This window comes from Varanus komodoensis, unplaced genomic scaffold (assembly GCF_004798865.1).
Source record: "Varanus komodoensis strain SLA01 unplaced genomic scaffold, ASM479886v1 scaffold16, whole genome shotgun sequence".
NCBI classification, from domain to species: Eukaryota; Metazoa; Chordata; class Lepidosauria; order Squamata; family Varanidae; genus Varanus; species Varanus komodoensis.
Genome location: NW_025335468.1, coordinates 18325795 through 18342486, shown reverse-complemented (window position 1 = coordinate 18342486; position 16692 = coordinate 18325795). Strand labels below are relative to the sequence as shown.

The window sequence follows — 16692 nt, the reverse complement described above, 5'->3', positions numbered from 1 at the left end:
GGGCTCGATGGTCCAGTGTTGTCTTGGTCCAATGCTGTGAGGCAAGGGATATAGGTGAAATTGAGTCCAGTTCTTGCACTGGAGTTTCTGGCCACAACCTCTGGGTCTCCTTTGCCTTCTGACAAGTATAGCTGGCTGAAGGCCTCAGAGCTTCTCCACCCATCCCTGGTGATAATAGTAATAGAAAGTGGGTCATGCAGAAGTGAGGCTGACCACTGTGGTCTGCAAAGCTTTGAGAGACATCACCATCATATTCTACTCTGACACTCTGTTCTGATTCTTAGTGATCATAATGCCCCGTTTGCCCAGTGGAGCACTGAACGAGTTTGTAACTGGCTGGAGGATTTTGGTCTTGGTCAGTATGTCATTTTTGCACGACAGTGGATAACATCTGGCCACACACTTTTAACAGCAACACCACAGGATATGGAAAAGGTAAGAGTTCTGGAATGTAAGGAGTGATATTTATTGAGGGGAATTAAGAGCAATCACTTCAAAATAGTTAATTTGTAGGGGTTTTTGGTTTTGTTTTGGTTTTTTTGGCCAGCTATAGAGATTATGCTGGGAAATTGAAGGGGACAGAACAAGTGGTCCCAGTATCAAATACAGTAGCTATTTTAAGCAGCACATTCTCTTTGGGAGGGCTTAACTTTGAATAAATGTGTTCTGTCCATTAACAAGTGCCAGGCTGACAGGCATTGTTTTAATTATCATTATTACTGTCTTTTCCAGGAATTAGGAATAAAGCAGCCTTTGCACAGGAAGAAATTGGTTTTAGCAGTTAAAGCTATAAATGCGAAACAAGATGATAAGTCTGCACAGTTAGATCATATCTGGGTGACTCGTAAGTATTTGAAATGGTAAAAGTTAAATTAAATGGTTTTTCGTGAGCTTTCTTGCCCATTTTACATTTTGTAGAAGTCTGATTTTGTTTTATTTTCAGGGAAAGGAAATACTCAACTTGAATTTGTCTTTAGAAAAGTCCAGTTTACCATGAGATCATTACAAGGTTCAAAGCTGGAGCTTTATTTCTATTTGGTCAATAGACTTTGAAGAGTAGCCACAGGTTTAGCAATAAAAACAGGTGTCTTTGATGCCTTAAAGACTAACGAGTGTATGCTAATGTAAGATTTCCCAGACACTGTCAACTTCATCAGATGCATGAAGTGCTAACATCAACTTGGCAGATTTAAATACACATGATGGAGGTGGAGAAAAATATTAACTGCATTTTCAGAGGGATTGAAATGCAAAAACCAGAAACAATGGCTGAGTTCGCAGAGCAGGACAACCCATTGTGGGTGATGGTTGTAGCATGCACACCTAGACTGTTTTCCACAGGCTTCTTCATGGGCAACTTATGGATATGGAAGGGGCTTCCTCGGGAGGCAGTTGAAGCCCCATCGGTGAGGGTGTTCAAGGATAGGCTGGACATGCACGTGGTGGGCATGTCGTGAGTGGAGCTGGCTGGAGCCGCGGATCAGACTAGATGGCCCAGGAGGCCCTTTCTGACTCGCTCTGTTTCTGTGTTTCTATACTACCCTAATAGAGGTTGTTAGACCCACAATGAGTTTTCATGTCACACCCAAGCCATTGACCCCACTGTGGAACTAGCCAGTGAGCTGCTTAGCAGGAGTAGCAAAAATTCCTTGCGGATCTTGCCAAGCTCATCTAGGCCAGTGCCAGCTCCCCATACTTTGGGGTGACTGTCATTGGGCCTGCAATTTCAAGTCCTTTTCATGTACATTGGTGTTTTTGCTCCCTTAATCTTAGTTTTCAGAGATAGATATCTATGGCAACCCTTTTTCAAAGCCTCCATTTTGACAGTCACTATCAGCAACTTTAAAGTGCCCAAGCAACACACTGGAGGGATTGTTATTTGTTGGCCAACTTACTTAGTCCCCGCAACTCTGTTTGTTTTCTCTTGGCAACTGCCAAAAAGCAAGTTGTCAAGGGGAAGTAAACGCTTGAGGGTTCTTTGCCCACCAAAAAGTAGTGGTGGATATACACCACTCCCCCTTTGTATTAAAATCTTCATCTTTTTTAGTTTTGCCCTCTCTAACCTCCGGGTACTGAGCCTTTGCACTTTTCTTCAAGACTCTAAATGTTTGGGGGGAAAGTACAAAAGTACATCTCACCCCATTTCAGGGGGAACAGCATGTTGACAGCTAGCTAGTTGTCAAAACTCCCTGCCCCATATGAGGCAGGGTTTTGCAGGCTGCCAGGCTGCGGAGAGCCAAGGAAAAGGCTTGCGGTCATGGCAGGGAGGAGCAGGGTCCCCTGGGATACCCGAGGAGAACTGAGGGGGAAGGAGTGGGCATAGAACCTGCTGTGAGTCTGACCATCTGTAGAGCACACCGTGGTGTGTTTGCACAACAAGCCACCCATTGTGGCGTTATGCAAACATGTCCTGTGATTGGGTTCACTCAGCACACTGACCCACCACGGGTTGACTGCCATGGTGAGCTGCCATGTCGTGTAAGCCAAGTGCACCTCCCCCAGGTTGGCTCCTCTGTAGGCAACATGGCGGCATATTCCCCAGAAGAGGGGGAGGGGTCCAGCTCAGGGTGAGCCCTGTTAGGCACAATATGGGTGGTACCACGACAACCCATCTTGCACAGCTTCCTCTCAGGGCACATTGCCATGACACCTGGTGATGATTACCTTGGCAGTTGCCATTCACAATGCTTTGTTAGGTGATCGCACAAGCAGCACTGGGACGGTGGTGAAAATTGCATGAGTAGGGTGATTTTGAACCTCTTTGTTTTTATTAAACAAGAGGAAATAGAATGGAATCTCTTGATGAATTGGACTTCAGCCATTTTGTATTGATACTGGAAGTGTGATGCGGGTTTCCAACCTCTGTGAAGTATAAAGACTCTTCCTCATCAGCTGGCTATTTTGACAGTGAAATTTGACAATGATGAATTGGAACAGGTAGGGCCATGTGGCGGCAGAGAGATAGCACTGAATGAGAAGCAGAAACTACTGTTTTATTCTCCAAGGCATAACCCTGGGAGCAGATTTTTACATTGCAAACTGCACGTGTGTTCTGCAGGGTGGCTGGATGACATTGGCTTACCTCAGTACAAAGACCAGTTTCATGAATCCAGAGTTGATGGCAGGATGCTGCAATATCTAACTGTGGTAAGCTGGCTCGACCTACGCTCCTACCTTTCAAACATCACCTATAGAAAAAACCTTTGCTTTTGCTTGAGGGTGATGGAGGAGTAGCTAAACGGCTCTCCCACTGAAAATCCTCTGTCTTTTCCATTCTCACCTTGGATGTTTATGAAATAATTGAAGTTAAAATGTTGATTCCTACTTTGGTTTTATATCAGTGATGGAGTTCTATGCCTCCGCAGACAGTGTCTAGAGGGCCAAAGGATTTTTCTGTTTCCCAGATCCAAGGTTCCTGGATCCTCTCCCTTGCAACAAGCATGGAACGAGCTGTACCAGCTGTTCCTCTGAGGCTGTGAGATCTCAGTAAAGGGATAAAAGAGGTGTTCCGGAAGAGGGAAGGGAAGAGACCCGGACTGCCAGGGCACGATTTGTCTTGACAGCACCCCAGTTTCCTTCCACCCCTTCCTTTGAAGTGCTTCAGCTTTAAGGCCAAAATCAACCATGTAGCTGAGATGCAGGGCAGGATAAGTGAAGAGGTGGCTTTCACTTCCACTGAGTCTCCCACTTTGTGTATAGAATGCCCACAATCCTCTGAGTTTGGAGTCTAACAGGCATCTGGGTTGGATTTTATCCTGCATTTCAAACATTGCAAAAATAACTTTTCTCCAGTTGATCATCTTGGTACTTTGTAGCCCACATTTATTTTAACCCTTGAGAAACTTAGCAGGGGAGCAGCCTGTCTGGAAGATTGACAGACACTTGGGTTCACTGCACCCATGACATCCAGTGCAGCAGAAGGAAGCATGTTTTTGCAAAGCCGATGGCTGTGAGGAGAAGCAATTTTTGTCAGGAGTAGAAAATGGCACTAAACCTCCCTTTCCACATGTGCCAATAAAAAACACCCACTAGCACTTAGTATTTTTTTTATAAATAGACTATGCTTCATGCTATGCATTAAGGTGTAGTTTGATCTTCAGCATCCAAATACAGGAGGCAGAAAAGAGCAGGAAATGGACAAAGCTGCTTGCAGTATGGACAGGTGGGGAGCACTGAAGTCTGGAGGCAGGGGAGAACTCCAGGCCCGCAGCATCTTAAACTGACATCTGGCCTGAGTTGCATGCTGGGCAGGACCACCTCATGTAAACGAACAGTCTTCCCAGGCCCCTTCTCCCCGTGCCTTTTACTTTTATGGTTGTGGGACAAGAGTTGTGAAGCTGTGCTCTCATCCCCCACTTTACTGGCAGGTGCTCTGTAGGTTTTGTCAACTGTAAAGTCGTAGTGGCGATCTGAGCCAGTAGTGCCCTTTCAGCTCTCCTGCACCAGGGAAAAAAAATGTTTGCAGGTTTCAGTTCTCTTCTAGTACTTAGTGGGCTAGACCTCAAGTTCTAAGCTGTGCTACGCAGTAAATTGTTTGTTGAACCTGTACATCCCTTGAACCCTTTGTCTTGTTTTGCAGAATGACCTCCTCTTCCTCAAAGTCACAAGTCAGCTGCATCATCTCAGTATTAAGTGTGCCATTCATGTGCTGCATGTGAACAATTTCAACCCTCACTGCCTACGCAGAAGGCCAGCAGACGAGGTGAAATCCCCATATTGTCCATTAGCTTCCCAGAACTAGTGCTTGTTTGTCACATATGGAAAGCAAGTGTGGAGGAACATGCAGGCAGCCTGATGAGCCCTTTACTTCCTGGGGATGCTCTCTACTCCCTCCTTGGCCTTCTAAGTTCTTCTGTTCCTCTTTGGTGATATGTGGGCTACATAGAAAGAGCCCATCTCCTGCATTATTGAGGGAGGGGTTCACTTACTCATGCCCATTGGCATCCAGGATTCATACCATATCAAAAGATCTACGCAGTGAACTAAATTCTCTTCTGGAGTAAAATGGCTGCATCCCTTCACACTTTACTATGTTAAGTATACAACAAGATTTGACTAAAGTTAGCACCATCACAACTTTGGGGGAAATGGTTGATAACACAGGAGGAGTTATTTTAATAGCAGTATCCAGAAACAGTAACTAGGAAAATAATCTCCATGGGCTTAATGGTGAATGCACTTCTATCTTTTCGCCAACACAGAATAACATTTCACCCTCTGAAGTGGTTCAGTGGTCTAATCACAGGGTGATGGAATGGCTCAGATCAGTAGATCTGGCAGAATATGCACCAAACCTTCGAGGAAGCGGAGTTCATGGAGGCCTCATTGTAAGAAACGAGAACTTGAATTTTGTTTCCTTTCCTTTCTTTTTTAAGTAAAAAAAAGATTTTTCAAAGCATTTTTCAAACTTGGACTGTATGCTTGACTTTTATGGGCCCAGGGAAAAGAAAATATATTGGTTATTATAGGAAATGTGTTCATTGATCAGTGTGAGTGTTTTGTGAAGAATAAATTGGGCAATGTTTGCCTTTACGTTTTATGAATGATCTCATGTATCAAGCTAGTTCCCCAGTCTTTGACAGTTAATAAGTGGATTAGTAGAGCTGAAATGAAAGAGTGGAAATTACTTTCAAATCACCAATTGATAAAGTGTCAACCAAGTCTCTCAACTTATGCAGAGAGAACAAAACGTCTTCCAATATGGAACATCCTTTGCAATGTCGGAAGACTGGCATAAAGTAAACATGAGCAAGTCTAATAATTTATTGAGATAATGATGCCCCTGACAGCAGTTCTGATGGATAATATTTTAGACGCTTAGTTTTTGGTTCTAAAAAAAAGTGACTGTCCTTCCCTAGCATGCTAGTTTTGTGAACTGGCCCTTAGAAATCCTCTGTCATGTGAATCAGTGCTGTCAGAATTCATCCAACGTGACTTTCACAGCTGGGTCTGAGGGCCAGAGCAGCACATGGGTATGCATGCCTGCCCTGATCTGCATGCCTTTCTTTTCAAGCATATGCTGTGGCTTGCACAGCATTCTGCACTATTCCGCAAGAGGAGTAATTCTGCAGCTGCAGAGAAGAGCACACCCAGTCTCACTCCCCCGCATTGCAGTGAATGGGGAAGTAGTTAAAGGCAGCAGTCTCCTCACTTTCTCCAGATCCCTTCCTGGTGACTCCAGAGAGGACTGAAATCCTGAGCCAATATCCATGAAGCCAGTGCATATATGCCTGTATTTGTTGTGAGCTGTCCTGGGGCTTTGCAAAGGACAGGATAGAATTTTTTTAAATACATATAACTGCTATTATTCATAGTCATCTCCTTTTATTCTGGATTTTTCTTCCTTTTTTTCTCCTGGGCTATATTTCCCCTTGTTTCTGTTATAAGATCCATGGGCTACAGCCCTGTGACCTTTGTTTGAAATTGCTTATTTGCAAAGATCCAAAGATGCTGATGAATCACTATAAAATAGTGAGTTGGATTCAAGATAGGCCTTCCAGGAAGTGAAGGCCTCGTGTGCAGGAGATGCCTGATACACCCCTTGTCACAGCTCTCTCCATTCAGCAGGGTCCCCCAACTTTCTTGCTAGCTTTTTCAAGACGTTGCATGAGCTGTGCTTGCAAGGTCAGTTGCCCCTGTCCATCTTTACAGAGCTAAATGTGGGGGCATTGGGGCTGAAGAGGGACTCGGCCCCCACCCCTTCTGCTAGGCAGAGCCTGTGCCGAATCGGAAATTCTTCTGTTCTCAAAAGGAACCCTTTACTTGTACAGAAGGACAACTCAGGATCCAAGCCATTTTTATTAATATGCTATTACATGGACATTTATTTTTTTGTGTGCCTACTAATCCTGTGGATCTGGAACTGCAGGCTTTGTGCATGGTTCACCCCCAAACAGATGTTTGTTGCAAGAGCCTCAAGGAGTGCTATGGAAATGCGGCATAAATGTTTTGTTAAGCTTGTACAGCTGATGGAAATGGATTATAGTGGTTAACAAATTAGGAATTGCTGCTGGCTGGCTGTGAGGCTTGCTGTAAGACAGTCTAGATTCTAAACAGATCAATTCAAACACCCAGGAATCGAAGCAGCCTTCCTGCCCGAATCCTTGGAGGCTGTGCAAATGTGCCTCTGTGTGTGCTTGTGGTTGTGTTTCTGGCAGATCCTCGAGCCTCGCTTTAATGGGGACACTCTCGCAATGCTTCTCAACATTCCACCTCAAAAGACACTGCTGAGACGCCACTTAACCACTAACTTCAATGTGCTCATTGGACCAGAGGCACAGCAAGAGAAGAGGGAAATGATGGAATCTACAGCTTACACAGCACTGACTACCACTGCGAAAGTCCGGGTAGGCTGCACAGCGATCAGAGAAATAGTGGAGTTCTGGATTTGCTGTTTAAAAGCCAGCCTTCCAAAGAGTGTGTGTGTTGTGTGTGTGTGGGGGCGGTGTTTGTTGTTTTGTCTTCTGTAATATCTTTGTACCCTCAGCTACTTCTGTATCAGAACCCATAGCATAAAACTGAAGGGCATGCATGTGAGTCTACAAGCATTGCGTAGGATCCAGTTTCTTCTTTCCTAGGTGCGTTCCTGACCAAAGTGCTGCTTGGAATAGTGCTTGTGGAAAGAGGGAGTGAGGCAATCTTCACAAATTCCACCCTACTTCTAGGGGATTACAGGGCTGGGAAAATCAGTGAATGCCTTTGCCATTCACCATTGGTATTCCTCCCTCCTTAGAAGTTTCCGTCTACAAAAAACAGATTCCAGATCCAGTCCAGTGATGCATGTATTAAGTTCTTCAGGATGTTGGGCACAGGTTCAGCACCTTTTAAAAATATTTTTAATACTTCATTTGCAGAACTTCTGCAACTAAGATTGTAATTCCACATACACTTAACCCCTAGTGCAAATAGAAATGCTTATTTCCGAGGAATTTCCATAGGATTGCCATGGGATTTCACTGATGGAGGTTGGTTTTAGTGTTGACCAAGGTCAGGGTGAGCTTCAGTGGACTCCAGGGGATGGTGGAGGACATGAGAGCATGGAGGAATGTTGTCCTTGGGGTAGCGATGGGTCGGACGTGACTTTGCTAAATAACAACAACAAAGGTCCTTTATGCGTTGTGCACTTTGAGTGATACTTTCCTTCTTCTGCCCAACCCCCATAAGTATTGCTCTTCCTGTATTCAACATTTTCAAATTTATTCATTTATTTAACTTCTCTAACACCCACTAGCTGAAGCTTTCTGGGCTGTTTAGAAAGTTTAAAGTTATTTTTTATTATTTTTAAAAAATGGGGATTGGGTAAGAAACTTCTGAGTCTCCCTTAGTGCAGTAGGGTTCTAGACATGGAAAGAATCCTCCATCAGTGGCTGCTGGCCTGTGTTAATGGCTGTTTAAGAATGCTCGATTTGGAGAAACACGCAAAGACTCAAACTGCTGCTGAGTATAAGAAACGTTATTTTGCGTCCTATAAACAGTAGACATCATCATCTTTCTTTCTTGTGGCATTATTGTTTTGAAAAGTGGGTAACAGTCCTCCAGCGTCATGCTTCATTAGCAGTTCAAGGCCAAGAAAACCAGGGATTGAGTCGATTGTGCTAGGGCTCTGTCAACACACCAACTTCCTGTCTTTTTTCAGGGCACATCTCCTTCCAAGACTCTTGCCTTCCTATGATGTGTCCAAAGTATGACAGCCTTAGTTTTGTCATTTTTGCTTCTAGGAAAAGCTCCGACTTGATTAGCTCTAGGACCCTCTTATTTGTCTTTCTGTCAGCCTAACAGATGTGCAAAACTCCCCTCCAGCACCATGTTTCCAATGCATCAAGTTTCATCCTGTGAGAGTTTTCCCTGTCCTGTCTCAGTCTTTCCTACACCGTCTTAATGGACCATTCTCGACAGACTAAGTTTACCAGTAAAGACAAAACCATCCCCTTTCCCTTTTGATGTATTTGTTCAATTTCCTTCAGGATATTGGAGAAATCAATGGAAATATAGCAAAATCTATTCATATTAATGTTGAAAACTAAGTCAAGTTAATTGTTTCAAAAACCTATTTGCATTGTGTGTGAACCATTATTGATATCAGTATTCTGACTGCCCCCATCATTTTGCATTTCTGTGACACTGTGCTCTCTCTCCCCCCACCCCCACCCCTTTGCCTCCCCTTTCCTTCCCACTAGCCAAAGAAACTTGGATTTTCTCATTTTGGAAACTTGCGAAAAAAGAAATTTGATGAATCAACAGATTACATTTGTCCTATGGATACAAGTCCGAGTACAACGAATGGCACTCAGAAGAGTTGCGGCACATACAAAGCGCATAACGTGCTCCCCGACAAAGAGTTAGACAAACTGGATCAGGTGGGCCAGGCGGACTGATGTCACTCACCTCTCATGCTTTTCATGCATTCCAAATCTTGCAAAATAACTTTTTGTTAGAATTTAACTCAAACACATAATGCACCTGCATGGATTGAACGAATGTATCGGGATGAGGCCTGAAGAATGTATACTTAACATGTCATGGGTGAATTACTTCCCATTTGCAACTTTACGTCATTCTGCTCATCTTTTCAGGCCCTTTTTCAGGAATACAAAAAGCTTTACACAATGGTTGTCACTGAAGTCCCGGCACCCTGAGCCCCCAACCCAGCAAAGGTGCTCTGTGTACTGCTGCTGCTGCAGGGCTGTTTTTCCTTTTCCTTTTTAAAATATTCCATAGGAACCGCCCAGAGTTCTTTTTTAACTTTTTATATTAGCTTTCTAATGTAAGCAGTTGTAAAGATTTGTCTATTCTGCACAGTACAACTGGATTGTATATTTTTAGTAAAACATGGTATTTCAGCTGTGCTGTGTCTGCACCATATTGAACATGTATAATATGTGATAAATCTAACAATACATCTGAAAAATAAAATAAAAATACAACTTTATCAGCAAAACAATAAAAGTTACACTTCTAATGCTGTGATGATTCTTTTTCGCATGGAATGATGCTTAAAATATTATGGCATGAAAAGATTCTATAAATCGCTGTCCCAACAGTACTGGATAGGGAAGCATGTGTAAAGTAATTTTTTTAATGCCTGAAAAATGGAGCAGTTAGAGCTTGTGAGCTTTCTGCAAGGCATAAGAGCGTGTTGCTACCACTGTGGATTCAGGTTTCCATGTCTGAAACCAAATCCGAAAAAAGGTGGCAGATTGGAAAAGACTTAATTGCATAGTTATTTTTTCATGTGCATGATTCATTACTTCTAACACATTCCATGTTTCCCTCATTCAAAATGCAATCTATTGTGTATGCTTTGTTTTATAACTCAAGCAATTTGATCATTACGCATTTGGGCCCAGGCCTAGCCAGCTGTAAAGCAGGTGGCGAAGACACAAACAGTCGGAATCATTTGGAACATTGTTATTTATAAGTTTTAAAAAACCCTGCTCCTGAAGCAGTTTACATTTAGACTCTTGCGCATAGCATAGAGCTGCTCACCCCGTCCCTTTTGCCCCATCTTGCTACAGCCACGCACCTGCAGCCCCTCCCGTTTTGAACAGTCCAAGAACATAACTGGCGCCATGCTGGATCTCACCAAGAATCCATTCTTGGGTCTAATCCCCTCCACTGGTCGACCAGATACTTCTGGGAAGATTATGGGCAGGGCGGGAAGCAAATTGTGCATGGTTAAACTATGGAATTTGCTCCTTCAGGTTGTGGTGATGGCCACAAACTTAGACAGCTTTAAAAGGGGATGAGACAAATCCGAGGAAGATAAGGCCACTGGGAATACACTGCTGCCAGAATCAGAAGCAGCACCCTTCTGAATAGCAGGTCCTGGGGGCCAGTAGTGGGAGGAGAACATTCTTCTCATGTGCTGCTTGTGGGCTCCCTTCGAGGCACCTGATCGGCCCCTGTGGCAAGAGCAGTGGTGCTGGACTAGGTAGACCTTTGGTGTGATCCAGTAGAGCACTTCTGGTGCTTTTACTACGGCAACTAACCAACAGGTTTACTCATTGGAGTGGTTGGGTGCTCTCTGGCTGAGTGGTTTAAAGGAAGAACTTGCATTAGAACCCACGGCTGTGTGCCGCTTAGGTGTCCTTCCTGTGCAGTCGCTGTCTAGGGATGTGGCTTTGGAAACTCGTCAAATCAGTTTTGGGGACAAGCTGCCTGGTGTGTTTAACCGTTTGTGGCATCAGCATTTCTCGAGAAGGCTATGCAGTTTCACTTAAAACAAAGATGCATCTTGAATTGGTTGAGTGACCCTGAGACTTTGCTTGGCAAGTTTACTGAACTGGTTCATGTTGTTTTGTGTTTGTTTTTACATGTGGCAATTTAAAAACAAATTGGTGCTTCACAAACTTGGGGTACAGATGAAACTCCCCTGTTTGCACTTGAGTGGGGAAAGGAGGTGTGTGCATGGAAAGGCAAAGGGAAAGAGAGCAGCACCATCCCAGAGCCTTTGGGAACAAAGAAAAAACTTGTCGCATTAAATGCATGAAGCTCTTCTGTTGCTTTTCCCCCCTATTGAATAGAATTTGGTGACCTTGAGGGTTGGTTCTACATGTTTTGAGGGTGGCATCTCTAGTGTTTGCAGTAAACTCAGGCCAGACAGACATCTGCATGTGCAGAGAGGAAAAGGCCATGGAATCAAACACAGGCTTGCTGATCATGCCCAATAATTTAATATTTGCAGGAGAGCGTGAGGAGGAACAATCTCATTTTCAAAGTCAGTGCTAAGGCCAGTATCGGGGGCTGGCCGAGTGGTGTTTCCATCTTCTGCCAGTTTTCTTGTTCACTGCTGATAGCATTGCACAAGCAATGCCCACCATTTATGCAAGGGAGATTAAACCACCCAAAGGCAAGCTGAACCAGGTGGAAAATGCTTGTTTCTGGCAGAAGGTAGCACTGCAGAACTCCTGCAGAAACTAACATTTCTACTTATTTGGAGTGTTTCTCCTGGAAGTACTAAATGCCCCACACATGAGTGCTGGGACCTCTTTCTTCTAGAATGCATTGCCTGGGGAGAAGGGAATTGGCCAGGGCATCGGCCCCTGTTGCCTCCCAGCATGAAATGTCACTGGGTGGGCTTAGCCCTGTTCAGTTATATTTTATTTTCCAGGGCTCTAACTAGTGCATACAAACTGCTAAGTAGAAAAGGCTCCCCTCTGAAAAGGGCAGCCCCCCAACATGTGGAAGATGAGAAATGTTAATACAGTGTGCAGGATGGGATGAGCCAACAGGTTGCTCCCGGTGCTATAACAAGCACAGTTGGTTCACCTGTGCCCAGTAAAATGCTCTTTTCACTATACCCCATGATGGATCCTCCAGAGGAGGGGAACATCAAGTTCTTACCCCAGTATTTATACCCACACCATATTCTCCAAAACAAACATGGCAAGATGAGGCTCTCAACGCCTCTCAGATCTCAACTGAGGCAGACCGGGATAACATAGAAAATTCAGGCACATTTCTGTCCTGAGGCTGAAGTTAGTTTCTTTTGGTTAATGTTGGTTGTCATATACCGCCCCATTCTCATAAGCACTGGGTGGTTTACTAGTCTGCAGATGCATAGATCTCTGGGTAAGCCTAGATGCACAGGAGTATCAGCATGGCAATTCTTTCCCCTGGTTTTCAGAGCAGAGGTTCGTACAAGAGTGGTCTTGCTTAACATCCCCTTCTTATGCCCCATCTGCTTCTACAGCTTTCAGGGAGCGGGCAGGGTGTGCAGAAGGAGGAGTGAAACCAACTTCTCAGGCAGAAGGAGAAAACATCAGCTCTAAAAATGAAGTACAAAGCAAAACTGAAAACCATGAAAGGCCATGTTAGGGTTTACAATCATTTGAGAACCAAGTTATAGGGGGGTAATTGATGTGCCAAAAGGCAGGGAAGGTGTTGGAAAAATGTCCAACATGATCCAGGAAAGAGAAAATGTGCACAGAGCACTCAAGACCAATAGTAGAAGAGCTGCAGACATGCAGAGGAAGCAAAGGATTGTGAGAGGTGAACTTTCCTGCATAGGCCCCTGGGATATGTGCTGGGAGCAGATGGGTGATGTGAATCAGAAACAAGCCACAGTGAATGTCTGTTGGCACCAACATGGGTTATTCAGCAACACGCACCCCCCCCCCGGCTCATTATGCTTAGCATAATGTGGAAATCGGGGGGGAGGGGGGGGCTGACATGGCAAGAAAATAACACAGCAGTTTACTTCCAGCAGTCCTGATACATGCAAATCCAGATCCAGTCCTTTGCATCTAGATACTAGCATGGAACTATGATATAGAAGAGAGCAATATAATAAAAACTGATTCTGGTTTTTGCACTTAGCAGTGCCTCACATCTGTCTTCTTTAAAATATATTGTCAGTTGCATGCATGCTGTGTTTGAAATTTCATCTAGTTGCTGAAATGATTTTACAGATGGAGCATTCAGAAGGAACAGTATTGCAAATAGGGGAACTCTCCCAAGGAATAAGCAACCTCACGGTATGTACTGAGCCTGCCTTTAAAGAAGCAAATGAGGCTGCATTATTAATGGTGCACTCGATTTGTCGGGTCCTTGACTTTCGAAAACATTCCCTGAGCTGCAGAGCCCCACCACGATGCCAGAGCCCATCCAGCCCCACTCCACTGCTGGTTATGTCCAACCAGAGCGAGATTGGGGTCAGCAAAAGATGGGGGTAAAGCTAATGGGCTGGCCCACCTCTTAACACTTCGTGCGCTGCCATTTAAGTTATGGAAGGGTAGCTCTGAACCAGCTGCTATGCTCTTGTGTGTAGTTTGCCCTCTCACAAATGTGATGACATCAAAGCGTCCCATGCCATTGTCTGTAGTACGCATGAACTTTATTCTTAGACTTTCTCTGAATAAATTTGACTCACTACAGATGCACGAGCTGTATAAATTACTTAATGAGTGTTAAGTCCTACCTTTTCTGCTAACGTAAGAGGGATTTTGCATATGAAAATCTTGCACATAATGTTCTCAAATAATTCCAATGTAAATTTCTTCTACAGCGATAATGTATCTTGACTGCATTTATCTTTGGCTTATGTTACTTACCTTGCTCTTTTTTTAATTTCCAGACTTTGTTAAGCCAAGATCAGATGTTGAATGATGACAGATTTTTAACACCAACGTTTGACGAGTGGAGATGAAGACTCCATGTGACCAATGCCAATAAGAGTTTTGTTAGCAGAAATGACTGGTGCAGGCTGGGTGCTATATTTAAACAATTGTCAGTGTCCTTGCCACTGAAATACATAATATTTTAAGTGTTTTAAGACTCTTTGAACAAGAGATACACCCTGCAGACTAGGTATTTAAAACACGCATTCAGAGAACCTATGCAACCTTTTTAGAAATGGGAAATTGAAGGTGTGTAAATATATTTTTAAAACAGTATGAGCTGCCTGCTAGTGAGTGGTCCATTTTTTATATTTTGTACCTTTAAGATTTGCTTATGGTGAATCACTGGAACCATTTCTAAGGTGTCCCTGCCTCAGAATGGCTAGTGTAACTGAGGTGAGTGTAACATTTACGTTCCAGTGCAACTACCAATATGGAAGAAACTACCCTCTAGTATTACAAATGCAGCTTCAATCAAGTAATTAGCACAAGAGCCATCTTTTGGACACTAGAAATTGCCAATATTTGAAAAGTTCATTCCTGCTGTCTAGGCAATCTCCTTCCTTCAGTCTACCTTGCAGTCAACTGAACTGTGGTCTGTAGTAAGTATTCTTAACTTTTATTTACACAACAAAGCCAAACCCCCATAATGCTGGAGTTATTTCTTCGATATTTAAATCCTTCTGTACCAGGTATGAGCTAAAGGAGAACATGCTTTGCTCAAGGATTTAAGTGTGCCACATCAGCACACATAATGAATGTTTGTCTTAAAATACATTAGAACGACACATACAGCTTTCTTGCAGTTCAATTGTTGAGACCTGATTTGTAAGGAAATTATCGTTAATAAGCTTCCAGGTATGTTGTTGTTGTTGTTTTATCTTGGTCAGCTGGAAGCAAAACTTTCTTCAGATGTTGTCTAGGGAGTTTAAGATTAAGGGACCAAGTGGAATCCCACCAGGCCCAGATTTATTTTCTGTCTTTCCTTCTGATTTTCACTGCCTATTATAATATAGAAATTTCATTAAGAGTTCTCTAACTACCACAATTGAATTTAGCAGGAATGGGGGTCTGTATGTTACAAAACTCACGTGAAAATGTCATTATGATAGAGAAAACAGTACAACTTACTGACCTCTTGAAATGCTGATGATACCTTTGGCACAAGAAGCAGGCTTTCACAACTTCAAATCCCACAAGCCATAACTTTGCCTTACTAATATATTCCAGAAGTTTCTCTTTCTGTACCAAAGTTAATTTTGAAAAGGCCATGACTTCTGGTCCTCTAAAATCTCCCTAGTTCTCTTTTGGTGTGAAATGCCTAAGTTTACACCTGGATCAGGAGGAGTTAGATTAACTTCCACAGTATCTACTAATATGGAAATTTCCTAGTTTAACAAATTGTATCTTCCACTTCTCTGTAATGCTAGTGTTCTGCAGATATGACTCGTATATTGCACACAGTTGTTTTAGCTTCCTTTTTCCAGTGAGAATTCCTAGAGTAACCTTTCAACTCTGGCCTGCTCCAAAAGTGATTTCAATGGTAAACAGCAGCAACTTTGAACTTTTTTGTTTGTTTTTTCGGCAATCCTGGCTGTTTTGTCCTAACGACCTCCAAGCCTCATTTATCATTGCTTTATGAACCCCTAAAGATCATTAGACAAGAGTGCCATCTGCTGGTAACATGACGTTTTGTTCACAAGAGACATTCCACACTGTTCCCATTCTAATAATAATGCAACCGTGACTCTTTTCTTCCTGAAGACTCTGAGCAACATTCAGCTAGAAGACATTAATTGAAACATGCTATGAGAATAAAGGCCAGGCTGCCAACCAACCGGTGAAAGTCACGTAATAGGCACTGGATACTTATCCAAGAGGAATTCCTGAACATCTCCTGCAGCTCTGCTCAACATTCTACCAAAAGATGTGAATTTCAGACTATTGGAGTTTTTGAACATATTCCACTTGTTTTATACTTCTAGATTCAGAAGACTCTTCCTACAGAAATATGTCAAACTCTGGTGTACATATTTTTTAATACCTAAGCATGCATCCCAATGTTTCCACATTGTCTTAGCTGAACCACAGGTGGGAAAGTAGGCAGTCAGCTAAAAAGTGGACTGCTGTTGAACAGAGGGTTTCAAGCACAACAATCAAGTGTGAGCATCAATTGTTTGTCATGAATTGTTTCCCTGCTTTAGTATGAATCTTTTGAATCTGAATAAGTTAAGATGTGCATGAAAAATATGGCTCAATTATATGTATTTATTTCCTAGCTTGTCTTCAATATTGTCCTAACTTGCTTAAGTGTATTCTACACAAATGATTATAATTAGAGTATGTCATAGTGGGGTTATTTAATGTCAGTTGTGCTTGCTGGCCTTTAGAGGGTTAAAGCAGACAGGTTCAATGATGCACCTCTACCTGCAGTATTTATACATGGTATTTATGGGGCAGAGTGCCTTATGGGTGTTTTTATCCTACATCCTATGTACGAGGCTTGCATTGGCCATGCACCAAGACAGCACCAGAAAGACTAAGGTTGCTTGCCAAAACGGGACGTTTGCATCTC

General features: G+C 43.2%; 1 protein-coding gene across 13 annotated transcripts in view; it reads left to right on the top strand.

The window, feature by feature from the left end:
• The window catches only part of PPFIBP2 (PPFIA binding protein 2), a 129342-nt gene extending 112947 nt beyond the window's left edge, over positions 1-16395 (top strand). For 11 of the 13 annotated variants that reach the window (XM_044425577.1, XM_044425584.1, XM_044425581.1 and 8 more), the window contains 9 exons: positions 285-435; positions 733-844; positions 3059-3147; positions 4580-4702; positions 5202-5327; positions 7158-7346; positions 9177-9356; positions 13410-13475; positions 14075-16395. In XM_044425577.1, the coding sequence (XP_044281512.1) occupies positions 285-435; positions 733-844; positions 3059-3147; positions 4580-4702; positions 5202-5327; positions 7158-7346; positions 9177-9356; positions 13410-13475; positions 14075-14146 (1108 nt within the window). In that variant the 3' untranslated portion in view covers positions 14147-16395. The remainder of the gene's footprint in view (positions 1-284; positions 436-732; positions 845-3058; positions 3148-4579; positions 4703-5201; positions 5328-7157; positions 7347-9176; positions 9357-13409; positions 13476-14074) is intronic. The other 2 variants (XM_044425583.1, XM_044425578.1) reach the window with 2 other exon arrangements.
• Positions 16396-16692: the final 297 nt, after the last annotated feature.